This window comes from Ranitomeya imitator, chromosome 1 (genome assembly GCF_032444005.1).
Source record: "Ranitomeya imitator isolate aRanImi1 chromosome 1, aRanImi1.pri, whole genome shotgun sequence".
Taxonomy (NCBI): domain Eukaryota; kingdom Metazoa; phylum Chordata; class Amphibia; order Anura; family Dendrobatidae; genus Ranitomeya; species Ranitomeya imitator.
Window position 1 is genome coordinate 821,797,744 of NC_091282.1, and position 22,723 is coordinate 821,820,466.

Consider the following 22,723-nt stretch of genomic DNA (forward strand, 5'->3'; position numbering starts at 1 on the left):
TACAACGTCAAAACACTCACTCACACTCACACACGCCCTATTTATATATTACCATGACTTGATGTTCCTTCCTGCCATGTGACTGATCACATGACCTGAAAGGTACTTCAGCTACTCTGAAAGTGCAGCATCCTAATAGGTCCAGGTAGCATTCTTTCCTGCCCTGCACCATCGGATAAATCAGTGTAGGGCTGGAGGAGAAAAAGCAGTACTCCTGATAGAGAAGGACAAGGTTTCAGCAGTCTCCTTGATCACAGGACGCTGACTTGAGATATTAGACACACACACTTTGTAACAAGATTTTTTTTTCCTTTCTAGAAAGTGTCTGAAGCTACGTACAAGTACCAACACTACTGTTTGTCAGGCAAAAAATAAGCAGTCATACAGCTCCACTGATTAATTGTAGAACTTAACAGTTCTCAGAATTACAATATAAAAACAGACTTTAAGGCCACGTGTATGCGTTGATTATTTGATATATTGTACCTCAATATCTGTAAGCCAAAACCAGGAGTGGGTGATAAATGCAGAAGTGGTGCATATGTTTCTATTATACTTTCCTCTCTGTTCCTCTCCTGGTTTTGGCTTACACATGCTGATGTCAAATACTGAACATGTGCACGTGGCCATAAAGTCTGCTTTTATGGTGTCATATTCTGAGAACTAAAGACAAAACACACGGCACTCAAGGATCCTGTGTGGTGCCCAAGTCAGGTTTCCAGCCCGTCAATCCAATAGTAATCACTTGGCACTCAAATGGTTTCTTTCAGATGAAAAAGTGAACATCCCATTTATTTGTGCATCCAGTTCAAAGATTATTTAAACGTTTTCGGTCAAATCACAAGACCTTCATCAGAAATATCTTTAACAAAACTGAAATACAGACAAAAATCAAATACAGATTAGCGACAATCCTTCATAAGATGCACAAAGGAGAATAACGGATTCATGGTGTATGTAATGACGAATACATCCATCACGTGATGCAGAGAAAGTGAACAACCGTGGCGGTCAGAGTAAATCCAGGATGGTGTTCCGTGAGTCGTGAAGGTATCTGAATTAAAGGCTGACGCTGTGAACAATTGGTAAGGAAAAAACGGCTAGAGAAAGACAAAACATGGTGACAAATAGCTTGAGCCCTGTAGAAGGACTCCAGATGTGGCCGTGGCCAATATGGCCTGAAGGATACTGGGTACAATAGTGATCCGGGTGCTGGAGTACCGTGCTATACACAAAGGTACCTAATAGCGACCTATAACTATGGCAAAACTATAATACGGACATGAGTCAATAAACAGGGATAAAATGAGAAAAAACGGACAAGAGCTGTGTGCCATCTAACTATGGCTAAACTATAATACGGACATGAGTCAAACAGGGATAAAATAAGAAAAGCCGGACAATACCTGGAAGCATAGGACAATGGGGTATATGAGCCTAGGCAACACGGGATGGAAAGCGCACCTGGAGCGTCTGCGGAAAATTATACAGGCGTGTTGTTTTCCGCAGACGTTTCAGGTGCGCTTTCCGTATTATAGTTTTGCCATAGTTAGATGGCACACAGCGCTTGTCCGTTTTTTCTCATTTTATCCCTGTTTATTGACTCATGTCCGTATTATAGTTTTGCCATAGTTATAGGTCGCTATTAGGTACCTTTGTGTATAGGACGGTACTCCAGCACCCGGATCACTATTGTACCCAGTATCCTTCAGGCCATATTGGCCACGGCCACATCTGGAGTCCTTCTACAGGGCTCAAGCTATTTGTCACCATGTTTTGTCTCTCTAGCCGTTTTTTCCTTACCAATTGTTCACAGCGTCAGCCTTTGATTCAGATACCTTCTCGACACACGGAACACCATCCTGGATTTACTCTGACCGCCACGGTTGTTCACTTTCTCTGCATCACGTGATGGATGTATTCGTCATTGCATACACCATGAATCCGTTATTCTCCTTTGTGCATCTTATGAAGGATTGTCGCTAATCTGTATTTGATTTTTGTCTGTATTTCAGTTTTATTAAAGATATTTCTGATGAAGGTCTTGTGATTTGACCGAAAACGTTTAAATAATCTTTGAACTGGATGCACAAATAAATGGGATGTTCACTTTTTCATCTGAAAGAAACCATTTGAGTGCCAAGTGATTTATTACTATTGGATATTTTGAGAACTGTTAAGTTTTACAATTTTTCATTAGTGGAGATTATTTTTTGCCTGACAAACAGTAGTGTTCATTGGTGCCAATTTGTAGTACACGCAACCTTTTGATAATTTATTACCCTTTTTGAGAGGTAAACTGAACAAAAATAACTTACTTGATATTTTCTTAACTCTGTTTAAACTTTGGTATACTGTATTTTTCAGACTATAAGACGCACCTAGGTTTTAGAGGAGTAAAAAAAAAATTTAAGCAAAAATATGGTCAATTCTGTACTTAATATCCCCTATCCTGGTATATATGGTCCCCTCATCCCCATCCTGATATGCATGGCCTCTTCATCCCTATCTTTGTATGCATAGCCCCATTCCTATTCTGGTATGGTTTGCTCCCAAACCCGATACTGGTATGCTTTGCCCCATCTGTATAATTTTCCCCCATCCCCATTTTGGTATGCATGGCCCCATCCTTAACCCCTTCCCGACCTGTGACACAGCGTATGCGTCATGAAAGTCGGTTCCAATCCGACCTGTGACGCATATGCTGTGTCACAGAATGATCGCGTCCCTGCAGATCGGGTGAAAGGGTTAACTCCCATTTCACCCGATCTGCAGGGACAGGGGGAGTGGTAGTTTAGCCCAGGGGGCTTCCCCCCCCCGTGGCTACGATCGCTTTGATTGGCAGTTTCACTTTCAACAGCCAATCAGAGCGATTTGTAATATTTCACCTAAAAGACTGGTGAAATATTACAATCCAGCCATGGCCGATGCTGCAATATCATCGGCCATGGCTGGAAACACTTATGTGCACCCACCCCACCGATCGCCCCCCCCCCACCCCCCCGATCTGTGGTCCGCTCCCCTCCGTCCTGTGCTCCGCTCCCCCGTCCTCCTGTCCGCTCCCCCCGTGCTCCAATCACACCCCCCGTGCTCCAGTCAAACGCCCCCCCGCACTCCGATCACCCCCCCCCCCCAACCTTTGTCACCCCCATAGGTAGGGACAATAAAAAAAAATAATAATTTTTTTTCCCACTAAGGTTGGGGTAAGAACTAGGGTTAGGGGTAGGGGTAGGGTTAGGGTTTCGGTATGTGCACACGTATTCTGTTCCTCTGCGGATTTTTCCGCAGAGGATTTGATAAATCCGCAGTGCTAAACCGCTGTGGATTTATCACGGATTTACCGCGGTTTTTCTGCGCATTTCACTGCGGTTTTATAACTGCGATTTTCTATTGGAGCAGTTGTAAAACCGCTGCGGAATCCGCAGAAAGAAGTGACATGCTGCGGAATGTAAACCGCTGCGTTTCCGTGCAGTTTTTCCGCAGCATGTGTACAGCGATTTTTGTTTCCCATAGGTTTACATTGAACTGTAAACTCATGGGAAACTGCTGCGGATCCGCAGCGTTTTCCGCAGCGTGTGCACATACCTTTAGAATTAGGCTATGTGCACACGGTGCGGATTTGGCTGCGGATCCGCAGCGGATTGGCCGCTGCGGATTCGCAGCAGTGTTCCATCAGGTTTACAGTTCCATGTAAACATATGGAAAACCAAATCCGCTGTGCCCATGGTGCGGAAACTCTGCGTTGTATTTTCTGCAGCATGTCAATTCTTTGTGCGGATTCCGCAGCGTTTTACACCTGTTCCTCAATAGGAATCCGCAGGTGAAATCCGCACAAAAAACACTGAAAATCCGCGGAAAATCCGCAGGTAAAACGCAGTGCCTTTTACCCGCGGATTTTTCAAAAATGATGCTGAAAAATCTCACACGAATCCGCAACGTGGGCACATAGCCTTAGGGTTAGGGTTGGAATTAGGGTTGTGGTTAGGGGTGTGTTGGGGTTATGGGTGTGATTAGGGTTATGGCTACAGTTGGGATTAGGGTTAGGGGTGTGGGGGGGTTGGTGTTGGAGGTAGAATTGAGGGGTTTCCACTGTTTAGGCACATCAGGGGTCTCCAAACGCAGCATGGCGCCACCATTGATTCCAGCCAATCTTGTATTCATAAAGTCAAATGGTGCTCCCTCACTTCCGAGCCCCGACGTGTGCCCAAACAGTGGTTTACCCCCACATATGGGGTACCAGCATACTCAGGCCAAACTGCGCAACAATTACTGGGGTCCAATTTCTCCCGTTACCCTTGTGAAAATAAAAAAATGTTTGCTAAAACATCATTTTTGAGGAAAGAAAAATTATTTTTTATTTTCACGGCTCTGCGTTGTAAACGTCTGTGAAGCACTTGGGGGTTCAAAGTGCTCACCACATATCTAGATAAGTTCCTTGGGGGATCTAGTTTCTAAAATGGGGTCACTTGTGGGGGGTTTCTTCTGTTTAGGCACACCAGGGGCTCTGCAAACGCAACGTGATATCCGCAGACCATTCCATCAAAGTCTGCATTTCAAAAGTCACTACTTCCCTTCTGAGCCCCGACGTGTGCCCAAACAGTGGTTTACCCCCACACATGGGGTATCAGCTTACTCAGCAGAAACTGGACAACAACTTTTGTGGTCCAATTTCTCCTGTAACCCTTGGGAAAATAAAAAATTCTGGGCTAAATAATTATTTTTGAGGAAAGAAAACGTATTTATTATTTTCACTGCTCTGTGTTATGAACTTCTGTGAAGCACTTGGGGGTTCAAAGTGCTCACCTCACATCTAGATAAGTTCCTTTCGGGGTCTAGTTTCCAAAATGGGGTCACTTGTGGGGGGTTTCTACTGTTTAGCCACATCAGGGGCTCTGCAAACGCAACGTGACGCCCGCAGAGCATTCCATCAAAGTCTGCATTTCAAAACGTCACTACTTCACTTCCGAGCCCCAGCATGTGCCTAAACAGTGGTTTACCCCAACATATGGGGTATCAGCGTACTCAGGAGAAACTGGACAACTACTTTTGGGGTCAAATTTCTCCTGTTACCCTTGGGAAAATAAAAAATTGCGGGCTAAAAAATCATTTTTGAGAAAAGAAATTTTTTTTAAAATTTTCATGGCTCTGCGTTATAAACTTTTGTGAAGCACTTGAGGGTTCAAAGTGCTCACCACACATCTAGATTAGTTCCTTTGGGGGTCTAGTTTCCAAAATTGGGTCACTTGTGGGGGATCTCCAATGTTTAAGCACACAGGGGCTCTCTAAACCCGACATGGTGTCCGCTAATGATTGGAGCTAATTTTCCATTTAAAAAGCCAAATGGCGTGCCTTCCCTTCTGAGCCCTGCCGTGCGCCCAAACAGTGGTTTACCCCCACATATGGGGTATCTGCGTACTCAGGACAAACTGGACAACAACATTTGTGGTCCAATTTCTCCTATTACCATTGGCAAAGTAGGAAATTCCAGGCTAAAAAAATCATTTTTGAGAAAAGAAAAATTATTTTTTATTTTCATGGCTCTGCATTATAAACTTCTGTGAAGCACCTGGGGGTTTAAAGTGCTCAGTATGCATCTAGATAAGTTCCTTGGGGGGTCTAGTTTCCAAAATGGGGTCACTTGTGGGGGAGCTCCAATGCATAGGCACACAGGGGCTCTCCAAACGCGACATGGTGTCCGCTAACAATTGGAGCTAATTTTCCATTCAAAAAGTCAAAAGGCGCGCCTTCCCTTCCGAGCCCTGCCGTGTGCCCAAACAGTGGTTTACCCCCACATCTGAGGTATCGGCGTATTCAGGAGAAATTGCTCAACAAATTTTAGGATCCATTTTATCCTATTGCCCATGTGAAAATGAAAAAATTGAGGCGAAAAGAAATTTTTTGTGAAAAAAAGTTTTTTCATTTTTACGGATCAATTTGTGAAGCACCTGAGGGTTTAAAGTGCTCACTAGGCATCTAGATAAGTTCCTTGGGGGGTCCAGTTTCCAAAATGGGGTCACTTGTGGGGGAGCTCCAATGTTTAGGCACACAGGGTCTCTCCAAACGCGACATGGTGTCCGCTTAACGATGGAGATAATTTTTCATTCAAAAAGTCAAATGGCGCTCCTTCCCTTCCGAGCCTTACCATGTGGCCAAACAGTGGTTTACCTCCACATGTGAGGTATCTGTGTACTCAGGAGAAATTGCCCAACAAATTTTAGGATCCATTTTATCCTGTTGTCCATGTGAAAATGAAAAAATTGAGGCTAAAAGATTTTTTTTTTTGTGAAAAAAAAGTACTTTTTCATTTTTACGGATCAATTTGTGAAGCACCTGGGGGTTTAAAGGGCTCACTATGCATGTAGATAAGTTCCTTGGGGGTCTAGTTTCCAAAATGGGGTCACTTGTGGGGGAGCTCCAATTTTTAGGCACACGGGGGCTCTCCAAACGTGACATGGTGTCCGCTAAAGAGTGCAGCCAATTTTTCATTCAAAAAGTCAAATGGCGCTCCTTCCCTTCCAAGCCCTGCCGTGCGCCCAAACAGTGGTTTACCCCCACATATGAGTTATCAGCGTACTCAGGACAAATTGGACAACAACTCTCGTGGTTCAGTTTCTCCTTTTACCATTGGGAAAATAAAAAAATTGTTGCTGAAAAATCATTTTTGTGACTAAAAAGTTAAATGTTCATTTTTTCCTTCCATGTTGCTTCTGCTGCTGTGAAGCACCTGAAGGGTTAATAAACTTCTTGAATGTGGTTTTGAGTACCTTGAGGGGTGCAGTTTTTAGAATGGTGTCACTTTTGGGTATTTTCAGCCATATAGACCCCTCAAACTGACTTCAAATGTGAGGTGGTCCCTAAAAAAAAAATGGTTTTGTAAATTTCGTTGTAAAAATGAGAAATCGCTGTTCAAATTTTAACCCTTATAACTTCCTAGCAAAAAAAAAATTTGTTTCCAAAATTGTGCTGATGTAAAGTAGACATGTGGGTAATGTTATTTATTAACTATTTTGTGTCACATAACTCTCTGGTTTAACAGAATAAAAATTCAAAATGTGAAAATTGCGAAATCTTCAAAATTTTCGCCAAATTTCCGTTTTTATCACAAATAAACACAGAATTTATTGACCTAAATTTACCACTAACATGAAGCCCAATATGTCACGAAAAAACAATCTCAAAACCGCTAGGATACGTTGAAGCGTTCCTGAGTTATTACCTCATAAAGGGACACTGGCCAGAATTGCAAAAAACGGCAAGGTCTTTAAGGTCAAAATAGGCTGGGTCATGAAGGGGTTAAAATTGACCCCCATCTTCAACCTGGTATGTATGGCCCCATCAGTAAACATAAAAAAAACAACCCATTACACTCACCTACCCGGCGCTCCCTTGCATCGTCCTGCTCCGGGTCCAGCAACTGCTTTATGCTTGTAAGCAGCACATGGCAGAGACATTCTGCGCGGCTCACAAGCAGAGCACAGCTGCCGTAATCCTTACTGGGACTGTGCGGGCAAAGAGCAGTGAGTATTCATTGCTCTTCTGTAGCGCGCAGTGTCATGAATAGATGGGTTGACAGAGGGAACATGCTGCTGCCACTATTGACGTCTGAGAGGTTAAAGTGCTGGGATCCGAGCTGTATCCAAGTCTCAGCACACATAAAAGGAGTATAACAGCTGTCTCCTCTTGCTAAATGGCACATGCACAACTCCCGTTTCTTCCCAGAGACATTGTACTACAGTGGGTTGCTGTAAACTACTTGCAATTCAGACTTGGTTTATCCCTTTCCTGCAGTTGACTATCATCTCATTTCTGCATGAGTAAGATTATAAAACATTGTCCTTTTTTAGTGGAGCGTTAAGGACCGTCACTTTTTTCCGGGATGGTGTCCATTAGCCACTTACTGACATTGAATTAAGGCAGGGATCACACTGCGTTATGGCAGACCGTTAGACAGACTGCATTACATTACGGCATAACGCGTTGTAACGCAGTCCGCTAACGCTGCCATTAACCCCTATTATTGGGCGCATTACCAACACATACCATAATCGGCATGCGCTAGCGATTTGCCGTCATTCAGTGATGGAGCCTTGGACGCAGGCTGCAGCGTTTGAGGCTCCGTCACCGCTAGCACAGATGAATCATCTGCACTAGCGGTATAGCATAATGCAATGACGTGTATGCTATAGCTTTAACGCAGTATGAACCTGTCCTAACTGGTACAGCCAACATCAGCTGTCTATCACAGTTTCCAGAGCAGAGCCTGCACTATACACAGCAGATGCCAGCTGAGTTACACAGATGGCATATGCCTATAACAGCAGTTACTCGGGTTAGCTGAACTGCAGTCACAGCTGTCAACCCTTTAAATTGACAGATGCAATTAAAGGAAATCTGTCACCACTTTTTTTGGGATATCAGGTAAAAATATCATTCAATTCAGTGTCCCCAATGCATTATACCAGTACTTTTGATACCCCTTGACTCCCCACCTATGATTCATAAATACTGTTTTTATTCCTCCCGCGGTGTATGTAAATATCCTCGGTCCGATGGGTGGGCTTATTGTCCATCTCTTCCGCCCCTCCCTCCTGGCTTGCTGTATGCATTCTTTACGGGAAATTTCTGCGTTTTGGCGCGTGCGCATTAAAATAGCTTCGCATGTGCGCAGTATCCTTTGCCCAACTGTGGGCAAAGCCGAAAAACAGTATTGCGCATGCGCCGGCATACCCTATTGCTTTCTGTGTCCCGGAAGTATACTTGTATACTTCCGTGCCATAGAAAGCCATGGCGTATGCCGGTGCATGCGCAATAATGAATTTTGGCTTTGCCCACAATTGGGCAAAGCATACTGCGCACACTCGAGAGGCCATTTGAATACTCACGCACCAAAACTATACGCGATCTGTGATAATCACAGAAAAGAATGCATAGAGCAAGCTGGGGGGGGGGGAGATGGACAATAAGCCGCGCCCATCGGACCGGACCGAGGATATTTACATACACCGCTGGAGGAATAAAAACGGTATTTATGGATCATAAATGGGGAGTTAAGGGGTATCAAAACTACTGGTATAATGCATTGGGGACACTGAATTGAATTATATTTTTACCTGATATCCCAAAAAAGTGGTGACAGATACCCTTTAAGGCACGCAGTCCAGAGCGTATGCCATTCCATGTGCCCACTGATCTTCCCGGACTATGACCTTGCTGAAGGCTCTTGTGGGTTTCAGGGGACTGGAAAGTCAAAAGAAATATTTTAATATAAATTTTCTTTGTGTGAAAAAATATATGCCCCATTCCTGATTTCCTATTCTTTTGCATCTTTGTCTCACTTAAATGTTTCAGATCACCAAATAATTTTAAATATTAGACAAAGATAACACGAGTAAGCACAAAATGCAGTTTTTAAATGAAGGTCTTTATTAAAAAAAAAAGTGAAGTAGACCAAAAGATCCTCAAAAGCTAGGCATCATGCCGTGATCGAAAGAAGTTCTGAAACAAATGAGAAACAAAGTACAGTAATTGAGATCTATCATTCTGCAAAAGGCTATAAAGCCATTTCTATAGCTTTGGAACTCCAGCAAACCACAGTGAGTCATTATCCACAAATGGCAAAAACATGGAATTTAGCCTTAGAGTGCAGCGACGATAGATCAAAGTCACAAAAGACCCCACAGCAACATCCAAAGAACTGCATGCCTTACTTTCCTCAGTTAAGGTCAGTATTCATGACTCCACTATAAGAAAGAGACTGGGCAAAAATGGCCTGCATGGCAGAGTTCCAAGACAAAAACCACTGAGTACATTAACACTAAAGCTCCTCTTAGTTTTGCCAGAAAACAACTTGATGAATCCAAGACTTTTGGAAGACTACTCTGTTGACTGATGAGACCAAAGATTAACTTTTTTTGGAAGATATAAATCCCATTACATCTGGCATAGAAGTAACACAGCATTTCAGAAAATCATACTAACAGTAAAATATGGTGGTGGTGATGTGATGGTCTGGGGCTGTTTAACTTCTTCAGGACCTGGAAGACTTGCTGTGGCAAATGGAACCATGAATTCTGCTTTCTGCGAAAAAATCCTGAAGGAGAATGTCCAGCCCTTCTGTTCATGTCCTCAAGATGAAGTGCACTTGGGTTATGCAGCAGGACAATAATCCATGGTTCATGCTTGGACACCCTCCAGTGTGGCTGAATTACAACAATTCTGCAAAGATGAGTGGACCAAAATTCCTCCAGAGCAGTATAAAAGACTCATTGCCCGTTATCGCAAACTATTTCCGTTGTTGCTGCTAAGGCTGGCTAACCAATTCTTGAGTTTAGGGGGGGGGGGTGGCGGCAATCACTTGCTCACACAGGCCCCTGTAGGTTTGGATTTCTTTTTCCCTTAATAATAAAGACTATCATTTTATTCATTCAAAAAACACAAAATGCAGTTTTTGTCTAATATTTAAATTTGTTTGGTTATCTGACACGTGTGACAGACATGCAAAAGAATAGGAAATCAGGAAAGGGGCAATTTTTCCCAAAACTGTATTTGTATAATTTTTTTTGTTTTAATTTCTAAAATGATAAACAATTTGAATTGCCAACCATCCACTTTTAAATATAAAGCCTAAGCAAATGTTGATAGTGTCACGTCCGTGAAAGGTGAATCTTACGTAAACATAATCTTACTTAAACGAAGAATCATGTTTCCAGTTAATTTTTACTGTGCAATGAACTGCTGAAAATGACCTAAAAAATCTGAATTTTGTGGGGGGTTTCAGTTTACAACACTTAAAATTTGTTTTTCCCTGTTTTCAATGCATTGTGGTAAATTTAATATCATTCACAACTATCACTTGTCCAGTCAAAAACACTGAAAATTAAGTTGCAGCTCTTGGAAGGAAAAAAAAAATGCAGAGACGAAATTGCCCTATTGGGGCTATTAGGGGTTAACGTTCGCACTTTTAGTGATGGGAGTTGGAGCAGGTAACGTTCCCTGGGCTACTTGACAAGTGAATGAATGTGATGATTGTCTTTAGTTTTTCATTACGCTTTTTTTTTTCCCCCCCCCCCTCAGACACTGTATTGTGGATATGATTTGCCGAAGATCATCCTGACTTTATTTTTTAGGAGAACAAGTAGCACAAGCATCGAGCTTAGTTATAGGCCTGTTCAAAGAATGAAAGGCAATGGAGTAGATGCTACATAATAAGGTCTAATAATGCGGTAAAGTTCCCACTGTGGACATTGCACAGAGCTGTTATGAGACTTAACCCAACTTTTAGATTATGGTGATGAAATTGCCATAGAGCTGAGAAGCAGTGTTGGTGCTCCAGTGGAAGTGACTCACAATTTCCAAGTGGATTTTGTATGGAAATCGACTTCATTTGACAGGTATGTAACGAGCATTTACACTTTTGTCAGTTTGTAGGTAGTATGTATTATTGCTGGGTTACACAAGTATTGAAAAGGCATCAAAGCTTACCTTACCAGTATCCCAGAATCCTCAACTAATAATAATCTTTATTTTTTATTTTATTTTTATATAGCGCTAACATATTCCGCAGCGCTTTACATTTTGCACACATTATCATCACTGTCCCTGATGGGGCTCACAATCTAAATTCCTTATCAGTATGTCTTTCGAATGTGGGAGGAAACCTGAGTGCCCGGAGGAAACCCACGCAAACACGGAGAGAACATACAAACTCTTTGCAGATGTTGTCCTGGGTGGGGTTTGAACCCAGGACTCCAGCGCTGCAAGGCTGCAGTGCTAACCACTGCGCTAACTGAAGTCTTTCTGTGAAAAGGGAGGGTTTTTTTTGTTTTTGTTTTTTACATCACTGCAGTCCACATTGTGTCCTTATCACAGGTCCTTGAGTAAGGCTGGGTTCACATTAGCGTTTGTGCACCGCATATGATTCGCATGCAGATGCATACGCATGCGTCGTTTCGAGGTGTGCGGCGGTGTCCGGCGAACGCAACATTTTTTTTGAGGCTTCAAATATTGCGCAATCATGTGCATGCGAATGAGTGCATCAAAAAACGCATTAGTCTATGCGAATACATTGGTACGCAAGGACATGCATACGCATGCATACTTTAGACTGCGCATGTCCAGAAAATGATGTCACCGCCTCCACCATGCGCATAAAAAACGTAAACGCATTTCAAATCACATGCCCACACAGCGGGTTTTTTTTGCGTCCTGTGCAAGATGATGCGGAGGCGTAAGCATACGTTTTGGCATGCAGATGATAGGCTGCTCACAGAAATGCTAATGTGAACCTAGCCTAACTGAAGCTGTTTTTTTTTTGTTTTTTTTTCTCTGCTTTAACCCTCCGTCACATACAATATTCGGACTAACGAGTTCACATACAATGTGCCTGCCAGGCGCCTGCTGGAAAAATACCTATAATATCTAATGTTTGCAATTTCAGTGCTCTAAAAGTGATCAGTGACCTTCATAGGGATGTAATAAAAGAGACTACACATAATCAGTTGCAAAAAAAAACATTTACTTAACATAAAACTAATAACTATGAAATACAAACTTTTCAAAACTCCCGCCAAATAGTCCCCAGTTCGACTCTCTCAAAAAAATGTACAAAGAAAATTTTTGAACACAAACTTAATTTTAAGGTACCTTAAGTACTATTAAAAACATATTCAATCAGAAGTAGGTGCTGAGGTTTCCCCAGAAAAGTCACACTTGCAGAGCAAATAGCAATAATTACACACCATTTTTGCATGTGTCAGGCAAATTGCTTTATGACATTTGAGACATTCATAATTTGAAAGCCTTCTGGTTCCGCTTTCCGTTTGGCAGGTGGTGCATCTCCTTCTTTTGTGAGGTGGTGCAGATGGTGACTTTTCACCATCATCTTCTGGGCGGAACCTTTTGAGCTGAACTTGAAGGTGAGAGGGGATACCGATTGTTTTCACGCTTCTGCGTAGCTCTCCAAGTACTAGTTCATGGGCCAATTTTTTCAGATACAATCGTCTACGGAGTGGTTCAAGCTTGTTTTCAAGATAAATTACTTGTGAATTTATACCACCCAAATTCAACATAGCAAAAAATATGACCATTGGCCAGCGTTTGATGTTTCTGCTGACGTTGAAAGTGGAGCACATCTGATCTGCTGTATCCACACCCCCTTTTGGTGGCATTGTAAAATGTAATTATCTCCGGGTTTTTTTCTGCCCCAGTCCCAGGATCGATGGCAGCATCATCATGAAGTGTTGATAGAAGAAGTACGATTTTTTTGGCATGTGGTACATAGGAAACTAAAGCCTTTCCATTATGGAATGCAAACATACTGCTGTACTGTTGTCTCTCTTTCACACTTACAAACTGTGGCGGCAATTCCCTTTTGTTTTTTCTTACAGTTCCCACATATGACAGCTTCTGAATTTTCAGATAATCAATCAGATCACAACTTGTAAACCAATTGTCAGCTGTAATATTGCGACCCGATCCAAATAAGGGTTCAGCCAGTCTTTTTACAACATCAATGGGTTTGTTGCTCACACAGTAAGGACCTTCTGGTTGTTTTCCTGCATTAACTTCCAGGTTGTAAGTGTAGGTCTTACTGGCATCAACAAGGGCATACATTTTTATTCCATATTTGTTTGGCTTTGATGGAATATATTGACGAAAGGCACATCTACCACGAAAACCAGGGAGCATTTCGTCAATAGTGAGATTCTCTCCAGGGTAATAACTTTGTTTACAGTTTACAACAAATCTTTGAAATATATCACGAATTGGAGCAAGTCGGTCATGTGTTTTGCGTTCGGTTCGGGTAGTTCTGTCGTCAAACCGAAGGCAACGAATTAGAATCTTGAATCTGTTTATGGACATAACAAGGCTAAATTTTTCAACTCCATCCCCATCTTTACCCCAAAGTTCCTCCAAACTTTGTCTATTTGCCCTATAAGCTCCTGCAAGGTACAGTAATCCAAAAAAAGCACGCAGTTCTATTTCATCTGTGGGCTTGATGGTTCTGTTGCAGATGTACTTGTCCTTTATAATGTCTATATATTGGTTGGTATATGTGACAATAGAGTCCAGAATGTCATCTGTAAATATACTGTTCCAGCATTCAACTGCAGTTTTTGCATTACGTGCAGTTCCTATTACTGCAGGAAGGTGAGTAATAATGTTTAAAGGTTCCCTACGTTTTTTCTGGAATGGCTTCTTGTTCCATTTAGTATTTTTATCTTTTCCAATATAATATGATCCAACTTCTTCATCCTCACCACTGGCACCATCTTGCTCTGTTTCAGAATCCAGGACACATTCTTCCACCTCATCATGAGAATCAATCTCACTTTCCTCTCCTAAATCCTCATTCAGTGTGAGGTCTCTGTCATCTAACAGCATGTTTGTTACTTCCTCAACATCAAGTTGTTTGGATAAATTGTACATTTTCCTCTCCATTTCAGCAGATAATCTGAAGCAAGAGAAGGAATATGTTAGGGAACTACTGTATATGCCTGAGCAGCACTCTTTCTTTTATAAAATCTCCCTTATTTCTATGAAATATCCTCACATTTTGTGCTATACATTCATAAACCAAGCTAAATAAACTATTGTGATGAATAAAAACATAAAATACCAACCTTACTGAATGTGAGGTATTCACATACAATGAGCCTGAGAGATCTGTGCAGCTATATCCTCTCCCGTGAAGCTCTGAAATCCAACTGTGATATCAGGTTTCACAGACCTTCAAGAGACAGGAGACTACCTGGAGGGAGGGGGTTTCCTCACAATCTGGTGAGGAAGGAGAAATGAAAGTAAAAGAGAAGCGCCTGTCAGATCAGTTGTATGTGACGGAGGGTTAAAATGGCCTTTACCACCGGTGTGAGACATGTAAACCAGTAGATCAGAAAGCGGCCATTACACATCACACTGGTAACGACCCGCTGTCAGTCAAACAAGCTCTGGAGGCACATTCTCATTGAGATCTGTGTCCAGCCCATAGATCTTATGAGGTCACGTACATCTAAAGGGACCTTCACACATAACGATATCGTTAAGGATATCGTTGCAACGTCACGCTTTTTGTGACGTAGCAATGATCCCGCTAACGATCTCGTTAGGTGTGACAGCGACCAACAATCAGGCCCCTGCTGGGAGATCATTGGTCGCTGGGGAATGATCAGGACCTTTTTTTGGTCGCTGATCACCCCGCTGTCATCGCTACATCGGCGTGTGTGACGCCGATCTAGCGATGTGTTCACCTGTAACCAGAGTAAATATCGGGTTACTAAGTGCATTGCCGCGCTTAGTAACCCGATATTTACCCTGGTTACCAGTAAAAAAAAAAAAAAAAAAAAAACACTACATACTCACATTCCGATGTCTCACGTTCTCTGCCGTCCACAGGGTCAAAACTGCTTTCGGCAGGAGCGCTGCTATTGCACGTGCTCCGGCCGAGAGCTTCCCTGCACTGACTCAGTGCCGGCCGTAAAGCAGAGCACAGCGGTGACGTCACCGCTGTTTCTGCCGGCGCTGACACAGTGCAGGGAAGCTTCTCGGCAGCAGCGCGTGCATTAGCAGCGCTCCTGCCGAAAGCAGTTTTAACCCTGTGGATGCCGGTGGGGGACGTGACAGACATTGGAATGTAAGTATGCAGTGTTTTTTTTTTTTTTTTTTCCTTTTACAATGGTAACTAGGGTAAATATCGGGTTACTAAGCGAGGCCCTGCACTTAGTAGCCCGATGTTTACCCTGGTTACCCGGGGACTTCGCCATCGTTGAAGACAGTTTCAACGATGCCGAAGTCTTTCCCCTGATCGTTGGTCGCTGGAGAGAGCTGTCTGTGTGACAGCTCCCCAGCGACCACACAACGACTTACCAACGATCACGGCCAGGTCGTATTGCTGGTCGTGATCGTTGGTAAATCGTTTGGTGTAACGGTACCTTAAGGAAAAATGAGGATTTCTCTAGAAAGAGACATAAAATTGCAGCTGACAAGGTACCGTTTTATTCAGCCTCTTATGACCTGCAGACCTGTGTAGATGGCTTAGGAGGGTTGGTCCTGTTGACAAATTCCCTTTCAAGTATCTTATTCAGATATTCGTGTAAAATGAAAGCAGTGATTTCTCCTTGATCATGTATCTTACTGTTTTTTTCTGTTTTTAATTTACTTTATGTAGAATGCAAAGCGCACTGAAGACCTTTGCTGTAGATGAAACTTCAGTTTCTGGTTACATTTATCACAAGCTTTTGGGTCATGAAGTGGAAGATGTAATTATAAAATGCCAGCTTCCCAAGAGGTTCACAGCACAAGGGTTACCGGATCTCAACCATTCCCAGGTAATGTTACTTAGTACACCAGGTAATCTCAGGATATTTTAAGATTATCAATTTTATTTTTTTTCTCTGCTTTAGTGACCAAACAAAATAGAAAATAAAAAAATTCATATATAACTCCTCCCCCCCAGTGTCCTGCTTAATGAATATGCTGCAATCACAGTAAGACCATGTTCACACCATCCTTTTTTTCATGCGGAATCGCCGCGCTTTTCCCGCTGCAGGTCCGCAGCTGTTTTCCATGCAGGGTACATTACAATGTACCCTATGGAAAACAGGAACTGCTGTGCCCACATTGCGGGAAAATCGCGAAAAAAGCCGCGCTGAATAGCCGCGGTAAAAAAGAAGTACCATGTCACTTCTTTTTGCGGAACTGCAGCGGTTCTGCACCCATAGACCTCCATTGTGAGGTCAAACCCGCAGATGAAAAAAATATCTGCGGGTTTTCTGCGGTTTGTGGTGCAGAACCGCTGCAGTGTGGCTGCCCCCCCGTGCCCCAATCCCACCCCCCCATGCTCCGATGCCACCCCCCCATGCTCCGATAACACCCCCCCCCCCCCGGTGCCCTCATCTCGCCCCCCCCTTGTACTTACACGACCTCCCGGTGTCCGTCCGGCCGTCTTCTCCCTGGGCGCCGCCATCTTGCAAAGGTTAGGGTATTTTCAGCCATTTTAACCCTAAAAAACTTCCTAGAAAACACACAGACTCTGCATAGAAAACTGCATCAAAAAACGCACCAAAAAAAGGACCTGCGTTTTCTGCCAAGAGCTGCGGTTTTTAGTCCTGAAAAAAAAGGAGGGAAATCAGGAACGTGTGAACATAGCCTAACTGTAGCTGGGTTACATGTCTTCATCTATCATTTATTATGGGGGGTTTCAAAGATCGCTGTCACTGTAAAGAGTGGGGGTTCCATCAGTGGTTTGGAGTTTGTGTTGAGAGCATCAGTGTGATAAATGTCAATTATGTTGCAAGAATTCATATCATGCACATGTACCCTTGACTGCATGCATCAATGTATTTTGTTAAAATAAATACCGGTATTTATGAATCCCTGTATAGACCTTTATTTTTCTTCTCTGAGCTGACAGTACTAAGACATTGTGGCTGCAATATCCGAGGGGCACATAAGGATAAAACAGCCTTTTTCTGACAATGGCTGATAAGGCCGCGTTCACACGTTGAGAATGTTGTCAGTATTTCGTATTTGTAAGTCAAAATCAGGAGAGGAACATTCAAAGGAAAAATAGAAACACATCACCACATTTGCAGTTTGTTCCTACTCATTATTTTGGCTTACAAATACGAAGGTAAAAAACTGACTACATACTCAACTTGTGCACTTGACTGATAAAATACTCTCATAAGGGATGTCAGTTGGATGTTGTGCCTATTAGTCAGGCATGAGGCTTTTTTTAATTCGTTTTTATTAATGTTTAATAATAAAAATGTTGCCATTGTTAGGCTAGGTTTTCATTGCGTTTTAGGGTGAGCGCTAACGGACAGCCTTGCACGGCGAAATTAACGCCGTGCAACGCGTCCGTTAGCGCTCCCATTGCCAGCAATGTTAAAGCGCATCGCTAGCGCGTGCCATTTTCGGCACGCGCTAGCGATGTGTAGTTCTTTTGTGGCGCGCGCCCGAGGTCCGTTTTCCGCTCTCGCAGATCGGGGATCTGCACTAGCGGGGACGTTTAACGCGACCCCTAAAAAGACATTGCGTTGGGGCAATCCGTTTAGCGCTAGTGGATTGCGCTAACGCAATGAGGACCTAGCCTTACACACACTGTTTCCTGGTTTCTTTGGGTTCTGGTTAATGCAGTATAAACCATTAGCACTAAAGTTCCCCTCTCTTGGTCCACGTTTATAAAAGCCTTAAGCTATGTGCAAAGGCTATGGACAGTTTATGCCAGCTAATTCAATGACAATCTTAGTGTTGTGCACATGATCAGTAAGTTTTTGCAGTGCGTTTTTTCTGCAGTATGTCATTTGTGTGGATTTGTAGCGTTTTTTACACATTGACTTCAGTTGAGTCAGACAAATCCACAGCAAAAATGCAGTATTACTGTACTAAAAATACAAAAGTACTGTATAAAAATGTTTGCAGATTTGCTGAGTTTGTTTGCGTTTTTACCGACTTCCTATTGTGTTTCCCATGCTGTCATCTGTGTGGCAGCATGGGTAACACCGGCGCAGTGGTTCATATTGGCAGTAACGCTACATCGGTTAAGGCCGTCAGTCAGAGCATCCTTACTGCAGTTCAGCAGGCGTGGGCTGATGAGACTACTCCTCCCTTCATCCTACCTCTGCTGTCACTGATAGCAGTGATGGCAGGAGCTGCTGAAGGCAGACTTAGTCATCAGTCGGCACCTGTGCTCACACTTAAGTAACATGATAAATAGTTATATTAAAAAAACTAATGGTACCTTCACACATAACGATATTGTTAACGATATCGTTGCTATTTGTGACGTAGCAACGATATCGTTAATGAAATCGTTATGTGTGACAGCGACCAACGATCAGGCCCCTGCTGGGAGATCGTTGGTCGCTGAACAAAGTCCAGAACTTTATTTCGTCTCTGGACTCCCTGGAGACATCGCTGGATCGGCGTGTGTGACACCGATCCAGCGATGTCTTCACTGGTAACCAGGGTAAACATCGGGTAACTAAGCGCAGGGCCGCGCTTAGTAACCCAATGTTTACCCTGGTTACCATGCTAAAAGTAAAAAAATACAAACACTAGATACTTACCTACCGCTGTCTGTCCTCCAGCGCTGTGCTCTGCACTCCTCCTGTACTGGCTGTGAGCCGGAAAGCAGAGCGGTGACGTCACCGCTCTGCTTTCCGGCTCCCAGACAGTACAGGAGGAGAGCAGAGAAGCAGAGCGCAGCGCTGGAGGACAGACAGCGGTAGGTAAGTATCTAGTGTTTGTTTTTTTTTACTTTTAGCATGGTAACCAGGGTAAACATCGGGTTACTAAGCGCGGCCCTGCGCTTAGTTACCCGATGTTTACCCTGGTTACCGGCATCGTTGGTCGCTGGAGAGCGGTCTGTGTGACAGCTCTCTAACACCAAATCCCCAATGCCTTTGTCTCCTAGAAAAAATGTAAAATAAACAAGATATACTTTAACACCCAATCCCCGATTCCCATTTCTCCTAGAAGTAATCAAAAATAATAATCCACCATATTCTCACCTGTCCGCCTTAGTCCACATAATCCCAAGTGTCCTACGACAATCTCATGTGTACTCTACCCGGCCGCTGGTGATACACTGACAGGAGGTAATTGCTCCCGCAGTGTATGACTGAGCTGCCGTGAGAGGGGTCACGTGAGTTCATCATGTGATCAGCTTCTGTGCTCCCACTTTCAGCACCACCGCTGCGTGAGAACTTTCTCACGCAGCAGTGGTCCCGTAAGGGAGATCACCAGATCTGGTCAAGCTGATGAAGTCAGGTAAACTCACGACAGCCCAGTCATACACTGACAGGAGGTAACCGCTCCCGCAGTGCTTTGACGGCTGTCTTTGAGAGCAGTCACATCAGTGACTGCTCTCAGTTATCAGGACCGTCATGGGACATTATGGATTATCTTCTCTGTGGACAGGTGAGGAATATTGTGGTTTATTTCATTTTTGTTGCAGAAGAAATTGGTGTCAGTGGATTAGGCATTCGATGATTATGGTTTAATTTAGATTTAATAAAGGAGTCTGTCATTATTTCAAATAAAGGACTTTACTCTGTGTGTTTTTATAATTCACTATGGGGTTAGTAATGGGGGCGCCTTGTCGACTGCACCATTAATAACCTATACATAAATGAACATCAGTTATTAATTATACTATATATATAGATGGCGACTCAACTTGCAATACTACTAAACAGGAGAAACAAGAGTCAAAAATGGCCAAAAAGTTACAAACTCACATTTATTGAAAATTCTGTCACTAATTTTCACATAAAGCATCTACTATATAAGGCCATGTTCACACAGTGCGTTTTTTACTGCGGGGTACATAACAATGTAACCCTATGAAAAACAGTCACTGCTGTGCACATGATCCGTAATTTCGTTTAAAAAGCCGCGCAGAATAGCTGCGGCAAAAAAGAAGGAGCATGTCACTTCTTTTTCCTGAACCGCAGCGGTTCTGCACCCATAGACCTCCATTGTGAGGTCAAAATCGCAGTAAAACCCGCAGATCAAAAATATATCTGCGGGTTTTACTGCGATTTGATGTGCAGAACCGCTGCAGCAGGAAGTGCGGGGGAGCGGGCGGAAGTGCGTGGGCGGAGTGTGGCTGCCCCCCCGTGCTCCGATGCCCCCCCCCCCCCCCCCGTGCTCCGATGCCCCCCCCCCGTGCTCCGATGCCCCCCCCCCGTGCCCTAATCTCCCCCCCTTATACTTACCCGGCGTCCCGGTGTCCGTCCGGCCGTCTTCTCCCTGGGCGCCGCCATCTTGCAAAATGGCGGGCGCATGCGCAGTGCGCCCGCCGAATCTGCCGGCCGGCAGATTCGCTCCAAAGTGCATTTTGATCACTGAGATAGGTTATATCTCAGTGATCAAAATAAAAAAATAGTAAATGACACCCCCCCCCACTTTATCACCCCCATTGGTAGGGACAATAAAAAAATTAAGAATTTTTTTTTTTTTTTTTTCACTAAGGTTAGAATAGGGGTAGGGTTAGGGGTAGGGTTAGGGGTAGGGTTAGGGTATTTTCAGCCATTTTAGCCCTAAAAAGCTTCCTAGGAAACACACAGTCTCTGCATAGAAAACTGCATAAAAAAAGGATAAAAAAACGCATCAAAAAAGGACCAAAAAAAGGACCTGCGTTTTCTGCCAAGAGCTGCAGTTTTTTAAAAAAACTGTCCTGAAAAAAAAAGGATGGAAATCCTGAACGTGTGAACATACCCTAATTGTCTTAAGGGTCACTTCTGTCTGTCTGTCTGTCTTTCTGTCATGGATATTCATTGGTCGCGGCCTCTGTCTGTCATGGAAATCCAAGTCGCTGATTGGTCGTCCCCCTGGAAACTAGCCAGTAAAGGCTAAGAAAACAGCTGTGAGCTGATATTAATACCCTGGGGACCTTTGTGGCTTTTGGCTCCCAAAATATTAAAATTACCCATCGGCTTTCCCTCTGCTGGTTATGAAAATTACGTGGGAGCCCACACAATTTTTAAAGAGTTGCTATTTGGTTACAGCCTATGTTGGTTCATTCTGTTAACGTTCTTACATATGCTAGAGACTGTGTGTTTGTTAGTGATAAGCGAATATACTCGTTACTCGAGATTTCCCGAGCACGCTTGGATGTCCTCCGAGTATTTTTAGTGCTCGGAGATTTAGTTTTCATCTTGGCAGCTGAATGATTTACATCTGTTAGCCAGGCTGATTACATGTGGGGATTCCCTAGCAACTGGGCAACCCCCACGTGTGCTTATGCTGGCTACTAGCTGTAAATCATTCAGCTGCTTGCGAGGAAAACGAAATCTCCGAGCACTTACAAATACTCGGAGGACACCCAAGCGTGCTCGGGAAATCTCGAGTAACGAGTTTATTTGCTCATCACTAGTGTTTGTGTTACCGACTTAGTGATGAGGGTGTTGGGCTTGACACCTTTTTCTTACTAAGCCTAGGACTTGGCGTCAGTGACAGCTGCTGACACAAAGCCCTAATCCCCTTACCCTGATGCTACTGCATCAGAATTAAAAAGGTGGTGTTAAACCAAGAATTTACATCACACAACTTTTTTTTTTTTATTTATTTAGCTCAAAATAAACCTTCCTTGCTGTACAAATATGCGTACAAAACCACGGCAAAACACTCGTTTTTGCTGCCAAGAGATGCAGAAACCTTGCTGAATTTTCTGCAAGCAAATAACGTGCGCACATAGCCTTAGCGTGTCATATGGTCTCCAACCATTTGTGTGAAAGTAGGACATCTTCCCTCTTGGGTCCTTGTGCTGTTGCACCAATGGTATGTCTGCTCCTAGTAAAGAGAGTGCAGATCAATGTAGGGCTCACCGTTCATGTCAACGTGCAATCGTAAAGCTAAGACATGACTTTTAAATTACCGTAAGTGCCTGCAACCCATGCTTTGTCTTGTATAATATAGAATTGTAATGCACCTCGTTAAAGTTTTTCTTTTTTTCATGGATGTTAGGTGTATGCCGTCAAGACTGTTTTACAGCGACCACTCAGTCTCATTCAGGGGCCTCCTGGTACTGGAAAAACTGTCACTTCTGCAACAATTGTGTATCATCTTGCCAGACAGGGGAATGGGTAAGTTTAGTATTTTACTGAATAGAAAATGCAATGGCATTTAAAGCAACATTATAGCTTGTTTTTGTTTTGTTTTTCTTCTTTAGAGCTTGAGGGGGGTACTTCTTTAAGTTCCCTGCCCTCAGTCTTATACT

General features: G+C 43.3%; 1 protein-coding gene and 1 long non-coding RNA gene across 3 annotated transcripts in view; one reads left to right on the plus strand and one right to left on the minus strand.

Annotated features, from left to right (window-relative positions):
* The window catches only part of UPF1 (UPF1 RNA helicase and ATPase), a 143,018-nt gene that overhangs the window by 54,091 nt on the left and 66,204 nt on the right, over positions 1 to 22,723 (plus strand). For both annotated transcript variants that reach the window (XM_069740264.1, XM_069740272.1), the window contains exons 9-11: positions 11,282 to 11,390; positions 16,163 to 16,322; positions 22,471 to 22,589. In XM_069740264.1, coding sequence (XP_069596365.1) covers positions 11,282 to 11,390; positions 16,163 to 16,322; positions 22,471 to 22,589 — 388 coding nt within the window. The remainder of the gene's footprint in view (positions 1 to 11,281; positions 11,391 to 16,162; positions 16,323 to 22,470; positions 22,590 to 22,723) is intronic.
* Positions 761 to 1,227, minus strand: LOC138658146 (uncharacterized). The gene is made up of 2 exons (XR_011317362.1): positions 1,190 to 1,227; positions 761 to 1,072 (listed from the first exon to the last, which is right to left on the minus strand). It is a non-coding gene; the product is annotated as an uncharacterized lncRNA (long non-coding RNA).